The sequence below is a fragment of the Narcine bancroftii genome, chromosome 7 (assembly GCF_036971445.1).
Source record: "Narcine bancroftii isolate sNarBan1 chromosome 7, sNarBan1.hap1, whole genome shotgun sequence".
NCBI lineage: Eukaryota > Metazoa > Chordata > Chondrichthyes > Torpediniformes > Narcinidae > Narcine > Narcine bancroftii.
The window spans coordinates 82,341,897-82,363,664 of record NC_091475.1 but is presented as its reverse complement, the minus strand read 5'-3'; the positions used below and the strand labels follow the sequence as shown (position 1 = coordinate 82,363,664).

The 21,768-nt window shown below is 45.1% G+C and overlaps 1 protein-coding gene across 16 annotated transcripts in view; it reads right to left on the bottom strand.

Annotated features, from left to right (window-relative positions):
• dock9b (dedicator of cytokinesis 9b) overlaps window positions 1-21,768 on the bottom strand; it is a 346,813-nt gene that overhangs the window by 251,192 nt on the left and 73,853 nt on the right. For 4 of the 16 annotated variants that reach the window (XM_069890522.1, XM_069890524.1, XM_069890525.1 and 1 more), the window contains exon 1: window positions 6,064-6,298. The exons of 6 other annotated variants lie outside the window; for them this stretch is intronic. In XM_069890522.1, coding sequence (XP_069746623.1) covers window positions 6,064-6,207 — 144 coding nt within the window. In that variant the 5' untranslated portion in view covers window positions 6,208-6,298. Of the gene's footprint in view, window positions 1-6,063; window positions 6,516-13,152; window positions 13,229-21,768 lie in introns of those variants that run through there. 6 more of the 16 variants (XR_011341986.1, XM_069890533.1, XM_069890534.1 and 3 more) reach the window with 3 other exon arrangements.

Below are 21,768 nucleotides of genomic sequence, written 5' to 3'. Positions count from 1 at the left end.
TAATCACCAATGTTGTTAATGTGGGAGCTAGCATGCAGATATCTTCTTTGGCTTGGCTTCGCGGACGAAGATTTATGGAGGGGGTAAAAAGTCCACGTCAGCTGCAGGCTCGTTTGTGGCTGACAAGTCCGATGCGGGACAGGCAGACACGGTTGCAGCGGAAAATTGGTGGGTTGGGGTTGGGTGTTGGGTTTTTCCTCCTTTGCCTTTTGTCAGTGATGTCCACAAACACACTGTGAGGATGGTCAGATAAACTGCAAGGTAAATAATGCTCAAGAGATCAAAGATAATCCTCCTATTTATGCTCCAAACATACTGGAGATCTGCATCCACCAGAAGGGGCAGATGGGACCTCGGTTCAGCTCATTCGTTGGATGAAGACTGGAAGATACAGCCGTGCTTCAATCATACAAGGCCTTTTGTATGGTGAAACCGCGTGTCATAGCACCTCAAGTTAAAAAAAAAAGGCAATTTTACCTTTATGCTGATGACCTATAAGGCAGATCCTGTGGTCCATTTATGCACAGCTGAGTCAGGAGCCGGATTCCAGAGATGAGTGAGGTAGGGTGAGTGGTGAAGCAGCGCTGCCCACCACTATGACGTCAAACCTGCACGCCAAGGGAAAGCAGCCTACACTCGAAAATGGCCACTGAAGAGCAGGTAAGAGTGCTAGTGGATATCTGTGAAAGCAATCTTAGGACTCAGACGGATCTTTTGTGCAACGTTATAGCCTCTATTAACCATATAGGTTTTTTTTTAATTTGTGCTCCTGAGTCTCGGGCTGACAGCGTCATCGCGATGTTATCAGCCCTCCCCTTTGAAGCCACTTTCAATGGCATCCATTTTATGGAGGAGGTTCCACTCCACCTTTAAGTCTACCCCTCTAGATGGATGGAAGCTGGAGCGTATATAAGCAGTCCATCCACCTTCAGACCTTTTATGGAGGGGACTGCAGTGATGTAAAGATGGAACTCTCTATCTTTACATTTGTCTTTTTTTTTAATCAATAAAAGGGCCTATAGTGTTCAGTGAGACCTCTACTCAAATTGAGTGGCAGAGTGCTGAGCATTAGGCAGTTCACCAAAGGAAATAAATTTGTTTTGCATTACACAAATGTGCTGGAGAAACTCAGCAGATCACACAGCATCCACCGGGAATAGAAGCAAATCCAAGTTTCAGGCCTGAGCTTTTTGTCAGCAGTACCAGATTCCTCGTCACACTGATCTCCCATCCCAGGAAGCAGTCCAGTTAATCCTCTCTGCATCTTTTTCTGGAGTTCCTGGAAGTCAATACATCAAAACAGCTGGGATCACTGGAGATCTTCCTTTCCTCTATTGACGACATTTACTGGGAGCAACCCATGACCCACCACCAAGGAGATACAGGGGCATTAAAATCAGTACTGCCAGGCTCAGAAATTGTTCCTTCCCATAGGCTGTGAGATTGATCAACAGTATCCTGCAACCACGTAAATCATCCTTAAATATCTATAAATATTTATTTAAATTGTGTATGTAGACGATTATTATGTGCTGTGCATGCATGTGTGTGCACCGTGAATGGGAGAAATACTGTTTCATTGGGTTGTACGATCAGGTGATAATAAGCCTGAACTTGACTTTACTCCTGACCTGAGTGTATGTTTATCATTATGTGCTTGACTCATTGTTGAGCTGCAAGAAATATTTAATTCTATACAAATAGAGATCGACATCGGTGAATAAACAATTTCCCTAAAGAATTGAAGCAAACTGATTTGGCCTAACATATATATAAAAAAACTTTTTAGCTTTTTGTAAAATATTCATACAATTGTTATAATAGATATTTTTTTAAAACACAAAATGATTATATGCATGATGGTTTTCAGCCCACCCCAAAACCCCTCCCTCCCACCCCCACCCCCAAAATATACAAATTGTAAAAAGTTTTTTTTTAAGTTATAGGTATAAAAAGGAGAAAAGAGAAAATTAAAAAAAATCTTTGGATTGCAGAGAGTGATGTTGTGCAGTACAATTAAACATACAGAGAAGAATTTTGCAGGGCTCAAGGGATAAAATGGATATCACTACAAATTTAATCCCATTTTTTGAGTGTACGGGTGCCAAATTTGTAATTGAAAACCAGCTTTGATTCATTCACAAGTTGCACTCTTACACACAAAGAATTCCCTCGTTGCCCTGTAAAACCCTGCATTGCAAGTCTGACCGAGATTCAGCAGCCTTCAGCACACCCCCAGAAGCTTCACAAGGAGAGAGTGCAGCCCAAATTCACACAAGATCCCACAAACACCCTTAGAGTGATAACCAAATCACCTGCTCTTATTCATGCTGTTCAAGGGATAAATTCTGGCTTGGATGCTTCTTCTTAAAAGCCCCATGGAATCTTGTACACCATCCCAAAAGATGGCATTCAAAAGATGGCAACTCTGGCAATGCAGCATGTTCTCACTCAAGCTAAACAAGGGAGTCTACAGATGCTGGAGCAACATGCTCGAAGAGCTCAGCAGGTCAGGCACTATCCATGGAGAGCAACAGGTAGTCAAGGTTTCAGGCCTGACTAAAGATCGGGCAAATGCCTTAGTAAATAGGTTGAGTTGGGTTGGGGGTGGGGTGACCACAGGTGATAGGTGAATGCCAGTGGGAGGCAGAAAAAAAGGAAAGGAGCTGATAGGTGATGAGTATGAAGAATAAAGGATAGGAGCTGAGAGGTGATGGAGAGGGGGAAAAGGGCTGAGAAAGATGCCCTGTGATATGATGAATGAAGAGGTTAGGAGCTAGAGGTAGGAAGGTGTGGGTGACAAGCATGAGAAAGAAACTCGGAATGGTCAGCATAGAAATTAGCACACGAGCAGAGTGCCAGCAACCAGGGTTCGAATCTGGTGCTGTTTGTCAGGTATTTGGCCGTTTCCCCCATGTCTGCGTGGGTTTCCTCCGGGGTAGTCCGATTTCCTTCCGCATTCCAAAGACGTACGGGGTTAAGAAGGTTAACTGGTCACATGGATGTACTTGGGCGGCGTGGGCTCGCAGGCCAGAAGAACCTGATACCGTGCTGTATCTCTAAGAATTTGGAGAAGAGTCATAGGGATGAGAGAGGGCGAGGGAAGGTAGAAAAAAGAAATTGGAGAAGTCGATATTGATGCCTATCAGCAGAGATTTTTTTGTGCCTGCTTCCCTGGAGTGGGATACGAACCCACAACCTTTTGAATTGTTTAAAATGCTACCAAGTGAACAACTACAGCCCCATCAGATGTTTAAAAACTTCCAGCCAAAAACAACTTAAAACATCTCTGCAGCTTCACTTCCTTCTCCAGTTTTAATGAAGTGTTTCTTTTTTCCACCCAAAAGACATTTTCCACAGACATTGCCACCAAACCACTTCATTTTCTGTGGTACTTCAGATCTGTACTTTTAAATGTTCAATTGTTGTTGAAATCACCATCATTTTTTTCTCCCAGAAGAACTTTGAATTACAATTTATCTATTCCTCTCAAATGGGATTTCCATCTCTTTCACTCTTTCCCATCTCTTTAACCATCTCTCCCTCACTCCCTACAGTTTAAAACAAACCTCTTCGACCTTCTCCAGTTTGACTGATGGGTCTTTGATCTGACACCTTCACCTTATTCTCTCTCTCTCTGCAGATACTGCCTGGCCTGCTGGGTGTTTCCTGCATTTTCAGCTCTTCGTTCAAATTTCCTCTATTTCCCACCGCCCCCACCCCCCTCCCCAATTTAAAGCTCTATTCAGTGGCAAGAGGTGTGTTCTGGGAACTAACTTTAGACACTGTAATCTTCCTGGTGCTGGAGCCTCTAGAGTTAGCACCAGCTGTAGTCAGAAAATTCATGGGAAAATTATTCTCTGCCAAAATCAAATGCTGAGGATTCAAAAACTTGTGTCATTATTAAACTGGGATTACCTCAACTAACAGATGAAAGAAATAGTTTGCAGAAACTATAGATATCTGACCAGTTTGAACAGATCAATGCAAAAATGATGCTAATCTTTCAACAAGTTGTAATATTTTGCCTTTAATTTTTTTGAACATGTATCATTGCTGCTTCCCCCTCTCACTCCTCGATCAATGGATCTGTGTTCCAGTTCCAAAAGGGCCTGACACACACTGCAGTGCTGAGTGAGTGCAGAACTGTCACAAGTGCCCCACTTGAACAAATCATTAATGAACACTACCTCTCAGATGGATCCCATGGAGATACCAGGCAAATAACATCGGACAATGAAGATTTTTCTTCCGAACACTTTTGGGTGTATTTTTACAGATTTTAGGGCTGACTTAAAATTTTCCTATTGCATACCAGTTTTTAGATACAACCTATTTTTGTGATTTCCTGTATATATTTTGTCCACAAAACCATAGAGTGCAATTCATTTTCTGCATTCACACTTGGACTTCTTCCCTGCTGATTATGGTGCAGTCAGCAATGAACATGGTGCAAGATTTCACCAGGACATGGCGACCATGTCGAAGTGGTATCAGGGCAACTCGTATTCATCAATGCTGGCTGACCATTGTTGGGACACTGAAAATAAGGATTCAGATGCTAAGTACAAACGAAGATCAGCGGCAAAACATTTTTAGGTCAGCACCATTATGTGATTAAACACGCCAAATTAGTTAAAAGTTCATTTAATATTTCTCCAACTTCCTACACGATACAGCAATTCTAAAATCATCTTTGTGTCCCATCATGATCCCCAATTTTCTTTTCACCTTCTGCTGTCCCGTGTATTATTCTGCAGTCAGCATCACTCAGAGCTGCTGAGTGCGTGTCTTGTGGGATCTTGCTGTGCACATTCTACATGACAAAAGGCCCTTCAATCCAGCAGGGCGTCCACGAATGGGAGGCCCTGGGCATGTGAAAGACACACATCGAATGCAATTCTTATTTCTCTGTTCCCAATGTCATTTCAGCCTCCACACAGCAGAATAAATCATTTCACATTCCACTCTCACATATCCACACAAATATGCAAAGCTCCCAACGAACAAGATATTAAAAGTATATATTCCTCATTCCAACACTTGGGATCGTTGTTCCTTATAACAAACAATGATGTTAACCTTCCAATGCGGGAGGGCAAAGACAGATGATAGACATGGACAGACAATAAGACCTTTGGAAGAACAATGGTGTTTCCTGGCTGGGAAATTACCAAAGGCCCCAGAATAACATTTTTTCATTTTCCTTTTCGTGTGTGTGCAGAACAACCCAAGGCCCTCGAGGAGGAAACATTGTGAACCATCACTGTTATAACACATTGTGTAAGATACCCACATCACCGAACTGGATATTGAACTCCCGATATAAGGGAATTATGAGAACTGTAGTATTGAAACACTTGACCCCAGAAAGAAAAGTACAGAATTTAAATATTTGCCACGATTTTACAACGCACTGCAACAGCTGTAAATATTCCCCATTCCTCTGAAGATCTTTCCATGAGAGCATTGTTTTACAGCTGAACTTGAGCGCATCACCCCTGCTTCACAACCCACATACCGAGCCACAATTGATCCCCCTCCTCCCCCCCCTCCTCCCCCCCCTCCTCCCTTCCCCCCCTCCTCCCTTCCCCCCCTCCTCCCTTCCCCCCCTCCTCCCTTCCCCCCCTCCTCCCTTCCCCCCCCTCCTCCTCCCTTCCCCCCCCACCTCCTCCCTTCCCCCCCCCCTCCTCCCTTCCCCCCCCCACCTCCTCCCTTCCCCCCCCACCTCCTCCCTCCCCCCCCCACCTCCTCCCTCCCCCCCCACCTCCTCCCTCCCCCCCCACCTCCTCCCTCCCCCCCCACCTCCTCCCTCCCCCCCCACCTCCTCCCTTCCCCCCCCACCTCCTCCCTATCCCCCCCCACCTCCTCCCTATCCCCCCCACCTCCTCCCTATCCCCCCCCACCTCCTCCCTATCCCCCCCCACCTCCTCCCTATCCCCCCCCACCTCCTCCCTATCCCCCCCCACCTCCTCCCTATCCCCCCCCCACCCCCCCCGGGCTCGGAGTAGCGCAGGTACATCGTTGGCCAACTCTGGGGAGCTTCCAAAGCGCTCGACTTACATCCAGCGTCTTGTCGGTGATCTCACACAGGGAAGTCTGGCCGACATCGAGTTCGGGCTCGCAGGCGGCCGCTTTCCACCTCTGCCCTGATTCGACCACATACAGGTCTTTCTTAAAGAGCCGGTTCACTCTGCCTTGCATCATCTCGCTCGGCCGGTGTGTCCCGGGGAGGGCTTCAGAAAAGTTTTTCCTCCCAAGCGGATTTTGCGATCAGCATCCCCCTCCCTCCCTCCCTCCCCCAGTGAATCTCTCGGAGAGAAAACGACAGCCCCGGAGCTGGTGGAAACTTGGTCACATTCTCGCCCAGGCAAAAGTTTCTCAGCGAAGTTCCTCCGCCCGCCGGCCGACCGGGGAATGCGCAACTGGCAGCGGGGACAAAGCCTCCCAGTGGGGCGGAGCGGAGAGAGGGAGCCTGCGAATCGTCTCCACCCTCGCCTTGACAAAACGCACTCGGCACTTGTGCCCCTGATGAATGCACCGTCTTCCGACGCACCCTGGCACACGTCCCTCGCCTCGCATGCAACACCTCTCCCCCCCCCCCTCCCTCCCAAACCGCTCCCCCTCCAGACTAAATGCACTTTTGTGTTCAAACGTAGCGCAACCTTCTCGTTGCCGACTCCGTGGAAACGAGCGCCGGGGTGTCGCACGCTTATAGATGAACCTCAAAGGGGAAGATGTAGGAGAAAAGGGGGTCGAGAAAGGAGCAAGGGGGGGGTTGAAGAGAAGGGGCTTGAGAGGAAATATGAGGAGCGGGCAAAGAAACTAGCCTAGTCCGTGGTGAAGCACGGAGGGAATAGAATTGCCACGGGGGCCAGCACGGGAAGCTTGGGCCGAAGAGCCTGCTCCTGTGCTGGACTGTTCCACGTCTGGACAAAGTGAAGAGAGGGACATTTAGGGGAAGCATCAGGGGTAGTAGGTTTGTAACTCAGAGTTGTGGGTGCCTGGGTGGGTGATAGGTGGAGGATGAAACATGAGGGCCATTTAAGAGACAGATGGATGAAAGAAAAATCGAGGGTTAGTTGGTAGGAAGTGTTTAGTTTCTTTATTGGTTGGAATATATAGGTGGGCACAACAGCAAGGGTTGTGAGCCTGTAATCTGCTGTAGCTTTTTATGTTTTGTGACCTCCCAATATAAGGGAATTATGAGAAGTTTTTTTTAAAGAAGGAAGTCAAGAGAAATATTTCAAACTCACCAATCTCTCACAAGAAGGTCTTATGGTCACAAAATAGTGGGACTGAACTAATAAATCTGTTCACCAAAGGTTGAGTCTTCCTATTCTTCCATGAACAAAAGCATCAATAAATGTTTCCCGGTGGCAGGATGGGGCAGTTTTAACAAGCATCCTGAAGGATGCCAAGCTTTGGAAAGTGTTCCAAAGAACAAACACACTTCAGAAGAGAGTTGCAGAGTGCTTACAAGCTCACAAGGAGGGGAAATGTTTGGAATTGCAGCCAATTTTTTTTTCTTGACATGTGGAAACTCCTTATCCTTTACTCCAGTTTTGTGGTTGTGAGGTGGTTAATGAGGTCAATGTGGGAGCCAAAGATTCTTCCGCAGATGGGACTGACAAGTCAGGGGGAGGGGTAATTTGTGACATTCCATAGAACCCACCACACTCTGGCTAAAGTATATATCCCACCAACCCCCCCCCCCCCCCCCACCCCTCATCTTCAGCTGCAATACACAAATGTGCTGGAGAAACTCAGCAGGTCACGCAGCATCAATAGAAATTAACCAACCTTTTGGCCTGGGACCCTTCATCAGATAACAAGGTTCCTCTTGTTTAACTCCTTGTCTTCATCCTCCTGCTGAGGGGTTCTGGCATCTCCAGTGACTCTATCATACTTCTGACCAAGATTATATAAAGAATCAAACTGCAAAGAAAAGGCCTTTTGGCCCAACTTGTCCTTGCTGATCGGGTTCACATTCAGGGCATGTCCTGTTTGCCTTCATTGGGTCCATTTTCTCCTCAACCCCTCCTATCCATATATTTGTCAAAATGCTTTCTGAACATTGTAAATTGTACCTTTCACAACATCTTCTGGCCGCAAGTTCAAGATACAGACCACCCTCTGAGTGAAAATATTGCCTCTCAGGTCCCTCCAAATCTTTCTCCTCTTTGCCTTAAACCAATGCCCATTAATTTTAGAATCATCTACTCTGGGAAATAGACTGTGAGCATTCACTTCATCTATGCCCCACATGATTCTCAACAGGATCACCCGGAGTGTCCTCTGCACTCATTCTAATTTATTGACATCCATCCTATGGCTGGGGGAACCAGAATTGCACATAGTCTCACCAAAGCTGTAGTTGACTGCTAGGTTTGAGGAGGACCCTCCTCAGTCTCTGCCAACTGATGGAAACAAAGGCCCAAAGCTCGATGGCTGTAGCTACTCCCTGCAATGGAAGTTCATGTCTCCTCTGCCCACTTCAGCAACTGTTGAGGGTCATGACCCCTGATGTAAGCTGCTAATATTACCAGATAACCTGCATACAGTGATAGGAACAGATATGTCAGAAAACTCCCTGTCTCTCCTTGGAACTAGAGCCTGCACGATCTTTTACATCCACAGAGCAACAAAGTGGGCTGATTCCTCATATTTTAAAATTTCTTTTCTTTGGCTTGGCTTCGCGGACGAAGATTTATGGAGGGGGTAAAAGTCCACGTCAGCTGCAGGCTCGTTTGTGGCTGACAAGTCCGATGCGGGACAGGCAGACACGGTTGCAGCGGCTGCAGGGGAAAATTGGTTGGTTGGGGTTGGGTGTTGGGTTTTTCCTCCTTTGCCTTTTGTCAGTGAGGTGAGAATCAGGGAAAGAGTAACTTCACTTCTCCGTGAGTGCATAAGCAGATCACGCAATGTTGAGATCGTTCTTGGAAAGAATAGATTGATGATATCCTGAACACTCCTCCAAGGAGCAGTGGGAGGAGCAGAATCTCAACTGTAAATGGTGAGTGAAGAAGGGCGAGGCAGCCATTGTTATGTTCCTGCACTTCAGACAGACAAGTACTGCTATTTACACAGAACAGAATGACTCACAAGTTATTCAATTCATTACATGGTTAACAACAAACCAACTGCATTTATATTTGAACTAATATGAGCAGTGTTGCAAGCAAGAGATTTCAGGCTGTTAGTGGAAGTGTGCTGCACTTCCACTGTAACTTTCACATCCATCTGAGAATGTTCCAAACAGAGCCTGCTGGGAACAAAAGACGCTGCAGATGCTCCAATCTGGAGCAAGCAAAAGGACAATCTGCTGGAGAAGCTCAGTGGATCGAGCCGCGAGAGAAAAGGAATGCGGTGCACAGGAGAACTGGGGCAACTCAGCAGGACACACAGCGTCTGTAGGATGCAAAAGGGAGTCGATGTTTCAGGCCTGAGCCCCTCTTCAGGGCTGCGGAAAGTCAGACATACAAGGCAAGGGTGAGAGCACAAGCAAACAGGTGGGAAGATGGAAGAGAAAGAAGCTGAGATGTGATGGGGAGAGCGCAGAGGATTACGAAAGATAACTCTCTGGTAGAAGAGAAGGGAAGAGGGTGGGAGTTGGAGGGACACAAAGAGCAAGTCCTGGGGAGAGGGTTAACAGAAATTAGAGAAGTCGATGTTAATGCCATCTGGTTGGAGACTGCTAAGAGGGAATACAAGGTGTTGTTTGACCAAATTGAGTGTGGCCTTGACTTGGCAGTGAGTGGGGCCATTGATAGAAGAATTGAAGTGGCTGGCCCTTGCTGCTGTAGTCTTGAGAGCAAAGGGAATGGTTGAGTTTCGGAACAGGACCCTTCATCGAGTTTTGTTGAACTACTGATGAAGGGTTCCATCCCAAAACATTGACCATTCTTTTTTCTCCCAATGACGCTCTTGACCAGAATTGGTGTTGCAGTGGAAGAACCGATTTGCACAGTTGGCTGCCATTATGAGCAAAAGAATACATTGTATTTTGTAAATGTTGATAGTTCTCCTGTTCTTCATCTAACACAATAGAGTCTGTTAACATCCACATGAGGAAAGAAACTGCCAGTTTAAATACAAAGTGACACGGACAGAAGGCCGAGCAGCTGCAGAGGATGCAGGAGCAGGAGGCAAATTCAAGGTGTCTCTGAAGGAAGGGACTTTCTTTTGCTTCCATTTCTCCTACTAATGGGGGAGCCAGGCTAGAAGTGCTTCTCTGAGTGTCTTTACTCCAGGCAAACGTTGACAAATTTTGCATAGTTATTACAGGACAAGAAAGAAATCTTGATCTTAAAAGAGCAGCTCTCCCTTGTCATTTCACTTGGAGAGTCAGACTGGATTTTTCTCCCGATACCTTTGAAGTGAGACCTGAACCCATCATTATCTGACTCACAGGTGCGAGTCATAGAAGTTACAGCTGACTCACAGCCAAGGTATAATGAGAAACCATAAGGAGGACTCTTTTAAAAGGCATTTAAAATGAGAAATCTTAGAACAAAAAACTGCTCAAAATAGTACACATCAGGAAGAATTGCTCAGCTCCTGAATTATCAATAATGGACATAGAATAAAAACATAATCAAATACAATTAATATTCAATGACTATACAAAGAGCAGAGGAAAATAAGATTGGACGACTGCTATTTTAATATTCGGGACCCTTCCAATAACGTCATATGACCTCATGTTGTGTGTGCTCAATCGTCTGTATCAATATCTGAGACTAGAACTCTCACCTTAGAGTCTGAGTCTGAAGATTTTGAGTTCAAATCCCATTTCAAAGACGTGTGTGTGTGTGTGTGTGTGTGTGTGTGTGTGTGTGTGTGTGTGTGTGTGTGTGTGTGTGTGTGAGAGAGAGAGAGAGAGAGAGAAAATACACCCATCTGTGTAGTGTAGCACAGAGGGAGCACTGCACCTTGGAGGTGCTCTTTCAGAAGGGATTCTGACTGCTCTGTCAGTTAAGTGTAAAGGTTTCCACTGCACTACTCTAAAGAACTGGCATCATAGGGAGATACAGATACAGGCCCTTCAGCCAATGCATCCATGCCAACCATCAACACAAACCCAACGTTAATCCCAGGCCCGAAACGTTGGTTACCCATCACCTCCGATGGGTGGTGCGTGCCCTTCTTGCTGAGTTTCTCCGGCACATTGGTGTATTGCGAGTGCAATCCCAGCATCTGCAGACTTTATTTAAATCCAACATTAATTTATTTTTTTAATTCTCCCTACATTCCAATCAACTCTTCCAGATTGTATCACTCACTGCACACTACAGGGGCAATTTACAATGGACAATTAACCCACTGACCCGCATGTTTTTGCGACCTGGAAGGAAGACAGAGCATTGAAAGAAAATCTTTCAATCAGGGAGATTGTGCAAACTCCACACAGACTGTGTTGGAGAAACACAGGAGACTGCAGATGCTGGAATCTGAAGGTAATCGCAATCTGCTGGAGGAACTCGGCAGGTCGCACAGATCAGTGAGAGAAAAAAGAATGGTCAACCTTTTGAGCTGAAACCCTATCAAGTCATAGCCATGAAGAGATTTGACTTGAAGCATTGACCATTCTTTTTCTCCCACTGATGTTGCTTGGCCCCTTGAGTTCCTCCAGCAGGTTGTGTTTTGACAGCATGGTCCAACTGCATAGGCTGCTCTGGAAGGTTACATCTCATAGGATCCAAGGAGAGAGAGCCAAATCCATAGAGAATTGGCTTCATGGAAGACAGCAGATGTCGATTGTGAAAGATTGTTTTTCAGACTGGGGGTCTGTGACTAGTGATGTGCCTCAGGATTTGATCCATTGCTGTCTGTCATCTATATCAGTGGTTTTCAAACTTTTTCTTTCCACTCACATACCACCTTAAGTAATCCCTTAATTTCTTTTGCAATCTTTTTATTGATTTTAATGTACAATAAACAATGGGCAGAGAGAATAAGAATACATAACAGGAAAGATTGCAATATACAACAATCAGTACATAATAGTATCTTCATCTCCCCATACTCAAAGATAAAAAGCAAAGAAATATTCACATTATAGTAAAAACCCATTCTACTAATCTAATGAAGAAGAGAAAACAAAACAAAAACAGGAAAGCCTTGGATCAGCGTTCATCAAAAGTTATCTCTTACTAATTACAGAGCACCTATGGCATAAGGATCACTTAAGGTGGAATGTAGAGTGAAAAAGATAAAGTTTGAAAACCACTCATCTATAATCATTGACTTAGATGGAAATATACATGACATGATTGGCAAGTTTGCGGATGACACTGAAGTATCAAATCTTGTAGACAGTGAAGAGTTGCCAAAGATTGCAGCAGGATCTCGATCAGTTGGGCAGATGGCAGAAGAATAGTTGGTGGAATTTCAGACAGAGAAATGTGAGGATCTGGGGAGTGTGGTAGAGCAGTGGGATCAAGAAGAACAATATATTGAAAGTGGTGTCACAGGTAGCTCGTGTGGTCAAAAAGGCTTTCAGCACATTGGACTTCATCAGTCAGAGTATTGAGTACAGATGTTTGGTGAGAGCCCATTTGAAGTATTGTGTTCAGTTTTGTTCAACGTATAAAGAAGATGCTGTCAAGCTGGAGAGGGTGCAGAGATTTATGAGGATGTTGCCAGGGCTCGGATCCTGAGCTAATAGGGAGAGCTTGAGAAGGCAAGGGCTTTATTCCTTGGAGCACAGGAGAATGAGGGGTGATCTCATAGTGGTATACAAAATCACACAAGGGACAGAGTGTTTTTTGCCCAGAGTAAGGGAATCAATAACCAGAGGACACAGGTTTAAGGTGAAGGATCCTGAGGGGAAACTTTTTTAAAACAAGAATATGATGGGTATATGGAATGGATTGATGCAGGAAGTGTTGCAGTAAGAGAAGAAGTGGACAGATGCATGGACTGGATGGGCTTAGAGGGATCTGGGCTAAATGCAGGCAGCTGAGATTAGTGGTTCAGGCCAGCATGGGCAAGTTGGGCCCGCAGACTCTGCACCGGAGGTCAGGATCAAACTTGGCTCACTAGAGCTGAGAAGCAGCAGCATTACCTGCTGTGCACAACTGATGTAAGTTTAAAGTATACTCACTGCATGCAGGAAATAGTAAGATTTGCAAAGCAAACTCAAATTACCTTTTTAATTCCCTGACTTATTGATGGAAGTTGTGTGATAATTAGGTGAGTTCCTGCTCTTCAACGAGTCATTCTCCTGCAGAGACCAGAGCTTGGTTTAACACGCCTTCTTCAAACTATCACCTCCAAGAGTGCAGCACTGGTGTGTTGACATAGCTTTTGTGTTGAAGTCTCCATAGTGGAACTTGAACTCACCTGAGCCAGAGTGAAAGTAGCTCTGATACAGCACATGTAAAAACACAGACCCGGTTTCATCCAAAGCAGAAACAGCTACACAAAACCCTCCTCTTGTAAATTAAGAACACAATTACACTTGGACACAAGTTAATCAACAACTCAAATGTGTGCACAAAGAGCTCATTATTTCCCTGGCTTCCTCCATTGTCAATTCTCTGCTGATGTTTCTCAAAGCAAAGGTTTATAATTCAGTGCAGATTTCACCCTCATTTTTGGGATTGCAATTTCCCTCTCGAGGTCAGTCCCAAAGTTACAGCCACTCACGTGCCTCCTCATACTTAATGAGGTAGCCTTGACAACGGCGAGTTGGTTCACTCAGAAACAAGTCAGTCAATCTAAATCCTTCCAGCCAACCTTGCTTGGCCATTTCAAGAGGGAATGCTGACCAATGTCTCAAGCTCTCAACACAGGAGCAGAGAGTGGCATGTGAAACAACCATAGCACATCAAACAGTTCAGAACAGGCCCTTCAGCCCAAGTGTCTACTGAAATGTTGCTTGCTCCTCTGTTCCCTACATATTCATGTGTTGATGTAGATGCCTCTGTTTCCACCTCTAGTCCTGGCAGCCTGTTCCAGGTTCCTATCATTCCCTGTGTAAAATATTTACCCTGTACATCTTCCTTAAACTTCCTCCTTCTCACCTTAAGATGATACCCTTGAGCGTGTGACATTTTAACTCTGGGAGAACGATTCCAACCACCTGCCCTACATCATTTTATAAACTAATATCAGGTCTCTCCTCGGCCTCTGACGCTCCTGAGGTAATAACCCAAGTTGGTCCAATCTCTCCACATAATTGATTCTCTCTAAACTGGAAAACATCCTGGCAAACCTCTTCTGTACTCTTTCCAAAGTCTCCACATCCTTTCTGTAATAGGGTAACCAGAATTTCATACTCCATCTAACCCCAGTCTTGCCTCTATCCCACCACCTCACTTGTGATGCAAATAAGGTTGTAACGAAATAGAGCATTTTTTTAAACAAGAATTCTTCTGTTAAGAATTATGTATGATTTGTTTTAAATGGAGGCTCAATGCACAATAGAATTGTTAAATTACAGGCATGGGTCACAACTGGAACAGTCCCTTCAAGCCTGGGCCCTTTTGTTTGGGAAGGACATGATCCTAGAAATGAGGGAAAGAATGACAAAATCCAGTGCTATTTGTTTCAGAAGAAAGGAGGTTCAATAGATTTAATGAAGGTCCTCAAAATCAGTTGGACAAGAAAATCTGCTGATAATGCTGAGGTCAAGTAAATACACAAATGTGCTGGAGAAACTCAGCAGGTTACACAGTATCCATGGTGAGTAAAGAATAATCAAGGTGGGGCTGCAAAGTTGGTTACCCTTTACTTTTTACTGGGTGACCTGCTGGGTTTTTCTAGCATTGCTCCAAACAAGAGAGGGTTTTGACAGAATAAATAAGGAACGGTTTGAAGGTGAGGTGACTCCAGTAGAGTTTGAGGTGATCAGCAAAAAAAAAGAAAACTTTTCTCTCGTCCCTCTGAGCAACTGAACTACCTGTAACCATACCAATACCCTCTCTACACCCTCTCCAAAGTTCTGGCATCTTCCAAAAGTATCACCCCTTTAATTGTACAAACAAATGCTGAGCCTACTCTCAGCATTAATGTCTTTAAATAATGTTTATCTTCTAAACAGTCTTTTCACCTGTGCTCCAGTTTTCTGAAATTTTAAGCTTCGAGGATGTGAGGCGCCCCCTCAAGAAGGCAGCCAACATCATAGAGGACTCTCATCACCCTGGTCATAACCTCTTCTCACTACTACCTTCGGGCAAAAGGTACAGAAGCCTGAAGACCAGCACTTCTAGGTACAGAAGCCTGAAGACCAACACCTTCTTTCCAACAGCGATCAGACTCTTGAACCCCTCTTTGTTACACTAATCAGGGACTGATCTGATGCCACAAATACACTGTCTGCATTATTCCATCACTCAGATTACTGTGAATATTTAATAGCTATTGTGTGTGTGTATTGTTATGACTCCAGAGGACCCCAAAACCCAGCAGCAATAGAAATTCACCAAGACAATGGTTATTTAAACAAAAGTTGCTTTTAATGTTCTTTAAACATAAAAACAGAATCAAACTTTAACTTATAACTATTAACTTAACTCAACCCCCTTCTAATTCTAAGCACACGTGTATGTAATGTGTTTGTATTTAGGAAAGTTCTTTGCTTTTATAGTCCAATCATTCACTTCTCACTTCTCCGAATTCACCAGTATGAGGCAATTCTCATACTGTGCACAAAATTTAACATTTATGAATCTTCACCAGGCTCTTGTGCTTAAAGTTAAATGATTACTGCTCAGGAAGGTTCTCATTGGTTTAGAGAAAGATTTGTTGCTCGTTGGACACACACAAACTGATTTCCTCCATTCAGTCACTTCAATGTCTTGCCAAGAAACCTGCCCCATCATGGGTTTTCCAAATGATAACCTCTTCTTCCAGGTCACCACAGAGTTTCTCTTGTTTCCCTTATTTTAGGAGTAACACTCTAGGCAGCCATTTCCTCTTGTAAGGACTACAAGGGGTTTTGAACAGGCTGAACTTAGAACTCACAACCCACCTTCAAAATGGGGTCTTTCAAGAAGCTGCCAGCTTGCCATTTTGCAACCTCAACTGCTATTGTTGAACTGACCTCTCTCTCCCCCAAAAGAGAAATCACCTCTTTGTTTTTTATTCTTTCTGCTTATAAAAAATACCAAATGACTTCTTACAGGGCTCCAAACGCAATCTTTGAAAGATCTGATCGGTATCTCTGAGTCTGGCTTTTATTGCCCGTGCACAATAGATCAGCATTCTCCATTGCTTCTGCAAAGTCAACCAGAGCCTCAACGTCTAGTTTCTTTTGAATGGTTTTTAATGAAGTGTTACTGTTTGTGAAGTATACCCTACACTAAACCCCCACAATCTATCTCTTTTAAAGACACATTTTACCGATATGTATTCTAACATGTCCCGTAACAATATATATAATTCAATTAAGTACACGGATATAGTTTTTTTTACAAAATATCTGTTCGGCTACATCAGGTTAGAATTTCAGTTCATATGAACATTGAACAATGTTTGTGACAATAAATTATTGTTTTTGTTATGTTCTTCCTTGTGTTGGGTATGATGCTCCGTGTATGAGATGACACTTTTATATTTGTATGCTTGTTATAACACCATTTTAGAATGTATTAAGGTATCACTGAATCAACAGCCTGCTGTGTCTTATTAGGAAGTGTGCCAAACACACCATCTTGCAGAGGAAGCAGATTGAATGAGGATTTGTTCTGCATTTGAAGGGGAAATGTGTGGAGGAGGGAAGGGAACCAAGCAAATGTAATTCAGAGTTCCCGAAAAGGATAAGCAGCGGGAAGAATGGACTCTCTGACTGCTGAGTCACTCTGTGATCATGTCAATCTGTTGCAAGTCCCCAAATTTCCAACTGAATTTCTTTCACCTGGAGCCTTGCTGAAATAACCAGTTGATTTATGTGAGTCGGAATGGTGGGGGAAAGAACATTCTGCAAAGCAAATCACCATCTCATCGAAATCAGTGCGATAAAAAAAATTAAAAATCAACAGATTTACCAGAGGTGAACAGACGGAGACTTGCTCCTCCTTCGTGGCGACATTCTTCGCATTTCCCAACGATGCCTGTCCACTGGGCTGCGGGCAGATGTAACCACAGTTTCTCTCGACGATGGCACTCAAACCTTGGAGCAGAAGGATGCTGGCAGTGCAGCCCATTTCAACTGGAGGGCAGGGTCAATCTCACTGCTGCGGGTGGGTCACACAGCACTGCTCACCGGGCTGAGGCTCCCTCCACCATCCACATCCCCCCCCCCCCCCCCCCCCGCTATCTCTCTCTCGCTGGGCAGCCTGGCAGTGGGGTGCCTTACAGCGAATGCAACGTTCCTCAGTAATCCTCCCTCCCTCAAATGCGGGTCTGTCAAGGATCTTCCAAAATCCCACCGGAGAAAGCGCCTGGCATGAAAATGCCAGCGACCTCAGGGAGGTATCGGCTGCAGGGGACGACTGTATTTGTGCGCGGCGGCGGCTCGGGAGCGCAGCTGAAAGCCCTCGCTCCTGCTGCTCTTGGCTGGGGATGGAAGCGAAGTGTCAATCTCTAGGGAGGCTGTGCCCACTTCGCCAAATGCACACCAGCGCCTGTCTATCGATCCCGCTGATCCGCAGGGCATCTTCATCCCAGATCCCGCTGATCCGCAGGGCATCTTCATCCCAGATCCCGCTGATCCGCAGGGCATCTTCATCCCAGATCCCGCTGATCCGCAGGGCATCTTCATCCCAGATCCCGCTGATCCGCAGGGCATCTTCATCCCAGATCCCGCTGATCCGCAGGGCATCTTCATCCCAAATCCCGCTGGGCTAAGGCAGGCAGCGTTCAAGCAGGTGTTTGCAAAGCATCGACTTCGCCTCGTCCTCCCCCACTCACCGGATCAAGACACAATTCACCCAGTCATGCTTGTGGGCTGAAGGGTTCCTTCGGCCAACAAAAAAAACAACTTGCATTTATATAGCTCTTTCAACGGAGCATCACCTCTGAACTGTTTTTACAGGGCCGAAAACGGTAACGCTTTGTCGAGGATATTAATACAGGACGGTGTCTTTATCTTTGCTGTATAGCGTGCACTGTGACCTGCTGAGTTTCTCCAGCGTTATCCTTTTACTTTTCGCTGCCCAGTCAACCTACTGACCCTGTACGTCTTTGGACTAAGGGAGCGCCCAGAGGAAAACCCATTCAGACTCGGGGAGGACGTACAAACTCCTCACACTAGGCACTATTAAGCGGCCACACAACGGGCTGCCCTCCTGGGACCCAGGTGCGATTACTGGGGCAAAGGTCCTTCCAGCACCTTTTAAGCTGCAGGGGGAAATCGACCCGTTCAATCGCCAACCCGGCGATAGAAAGGGTATCCCGCCCCTGAGATGATTTCGCACACTCAGGGTAACTATCAGCAAGTTCCCCCCTCCCCTCGCCACACCCCCTTCACCACCCCAGTTCCTCTCCCTCCTGCTCCCCCATCGGCTGTCACTCCCCCCACCCCTCTCCTCCCCCCACCCCTCTCCTCCCCCTCCCGGTGGCAACGACTCCCTCTCCTCTCCCCCCCCCCCCCGCCCCCGTGGCAGCGACCCCTCTCTCCCCCCTGATCATGGCAGCCACCATCCAGGGGTTTCCCTGTGATGCCAGCGTGCATTTTGCTGTTGGAGCTGCCGGTGATCTTGTCCTGGCTAAGTTTAACTGGGTAGGTCAGGGACTCGGTTGGATTTGCACCTCGCTTTCAAATTGCCGGGTTAACCCCATTTTACATGGCAGCTTGAAAGGACCTAGTGAAGGTTGAGAACCTGGGTCACTGCCACTGTTACAGCATTTTGCTAACCACTACATTAACCTTGCTTCGCTCTGGAGATTGTAGGGCTGGAAACCTAATGCTTGGCCAAAGAAATAAATGAAAAGGAAGAGATAAACAAAGGTGGCAGAGTAGAATGTTGTGGTGAAGTTGTCAAAGCATTAGTGGGACCAAATATGAAGTGCCATAGAATGGCTATCAATAAGATTGAAAGAGTGCAGAGCAGATTGACAAGGATGTTGCTGTGACTTGAGCTGAGCTGCAGGGAAAGGTTAAACAGGTTAGGACTTTATTCCCTGGAGCTTCAGAAAATGAGACAGAGTAAATGCAAGAGAGTTCTTCCAATGAAATTAAGTGAGACAAGAATTTGAGGACAGGTAAAAGGAAAAGGTTCCATTATTGCAATACTACATTTAGAAGGTAACATACTTTAGTGAACTGGGTATTCACTACTGGTGTGATGGTGTAAGGACTGGCTCCTCCCCTGACTCTGCCCCACACATATCCCAATATAAATCCTGGACCATCCCCCCCCCCCCCAAAAAAAAAAACCAGTTCAGTCCACAGACCATGTGTGCCATTCTTATTGAATAAAAGCGTGTTGTACTCTCTCTGGTCTTGAGGGCTCTCTGTCGTGCTACGTGGTTGGGATGGGTATGGAGGGCTATGGCCTAGGTGCAGGTCAATGGGACTAGGCAGAGCAATTGTTTGATATGGGCTAAAGGGCCAGTTTCTGCACTGTGGTGTTCTAGGGTTCTATTAAGTTTAGGTTGGAGATCCAGAGCCTAGGCCAGAGGCAGCAGAAGGCATATCAACCACAGTGAAGCCATTACAATGAGAAAGATGAGATTGCACACAAAGAGGTGTGATAGGACTGATATAGAGAAGCACAAATCTCTGAAGTGGAGTGGGCATGGAGAGAAAGGCAGTGAAATTATGGTGGACTTCGAATGAGGATGAGATGGGGTTTTTTTTTTGCAAATAAGGAACATGGGGATATAGCCTCAAAGATTCAGGAGAGAAGGATTTGGATGGTGATGAGGAGAAACTGCTTTTCTCAGAGAGTGGTGAATCTGTGGAATTCTCTGGACATGGAAGCAGTGAAGGTTGACTCATTAAATATATTTAAGGCTCAGTTTGATGGTTATTTGGATGGTAGGGTTAATGGTTGTGGGGGGAAAACAGGCAGATAAGTGGAGCAGAGTCCACAGCCAGATCAGCCGTGATCTTATTGAGTGAATGACCAGATTGGATGTGGCCAGAGGCCAATATCTTCTATTTCTTATGTTCTTAAGTCAAGGCTAAGAGCCAGTGGGGATATGCAGACAGAGAGGATAATGGGGGGAACGAGTTGTTCGCTCAAAATGTTAAACAGTTCACTTGCCATAATCTTATTGTTACGAGCCCAGAGGACCCCAAAACCCAGCAGCAATAGAAATTCACCAAGACAAATGATTACTTAAACAAAAGTTGCTTTCAATGTTCTTTAAACATAAAAACAGGATCAAACTATTAACTGAACTTAACCCCCATCTAATTCTCAGCACACATGTATGCAATGTGTATATGTAAAGGAAAGTTCTTTGCTTCAATAGTCCAATCATTCATTTCTCCCAAGTTCACCAGTATCAGGTAATTCTTATACTGTGCACAGAATTAACATTTATGAATCTTCACCAGGCTCTGGTGCTTAAAATTAAATGGTTACTGCTCAGGAAGGTTCTTGTTGGTTTCAGAGAGAGATTTGTTGCTTGTTGGACACACACAAACTGATTTCCTGCAATCAGTCACTTCACTGTCTTGCCGAAGAAACTTGCCCCATCATGGGTTTTCCAAATTATAACCTCTTCCAGGTCACTACAGAGTTCCTCTTGTTTCCCTTATTTCAGGAGAAACACTCGAGCCAGCCATTTCCTCTTGAAAGGACTACAAGGGTTTTCAACAGGCTTAACTCAGAACTCACAACCCATCTTCACAATGGGGTTTTCAACAAGCCTGCCAGCTTATGTTGCAGCTTCAACTGGTACTACAGAATTCAGTTCTCTCTCTCTAAGTGAAGAATCCTGTTTTCTTTCCTCTCTCTCTTCTTGTAAAAACCAGAATCCCTCCCAAGGCTCCAAATCCAATCCTTGAAAGATCTTTATCAGTATTTGAGCCTGGACTTTTCCATTTGCACCTGCTTTTGAAATTCCTTCCAAAGTAGTTCTATTGTCTTTTGCAAAGCCACTGGTGCCTGAATGTCTAGCTCTTCCATTTTAAATGAGGTGAAGTGTAAGTATCTGTGAAGTGACCTACACTAAACCCCCACAAGCTATCTCTTTTAAAGACATATTTATATAAAATATATAATAAACCTGTAACATTATCGTGACATAAATTACTTAATTGTCAATACATTGTTCCTGCAGTACAGTGATCCAAGAGGCCTGCATATTGACAGAAGATGTAACAAACCTCACAGCAAATTAGACTCAATTAAATGAATAGCACAGAGGATTATGAAGGTGTCTCAGTCTATCATAGACAATGCCCTTCCCCTCCAATAACTCCATCTGCACCTCCCTCTAAGAGAAAAGAAGCCATTAAATTAAAAAAACTCCTCCCATGGTGGCCACACTCTCTTCACCCCCTGCCATCAGGAAGAAACTTCACGAGTGTGGAATCATCCACCAGCAAATTCAAGAACAGTTTCTGACCTGCTGTTATCAGGCTCCTGAATGTACCCATACTGGTAAAATTATTGTTGCCATTCATCCATACCAACTAATCTCTCTCTGTATCTGTACACTTCTGTGCTGTGTTTTACTTGCTGTACTAAGTATGTAATATCAAGCTGGACTGCTCACAAACAAGCTTTCTCACTTCACAAGGTATAAGTGACAATAAACGAACATTAGCTGTTCTTCTATGAGTAGCCACTGGAACTTTGGATCACACTTGATGGTGCAAAATTGGTCTCTGTTTAGCATCTTGTGTGACAAACAGGACCTCCT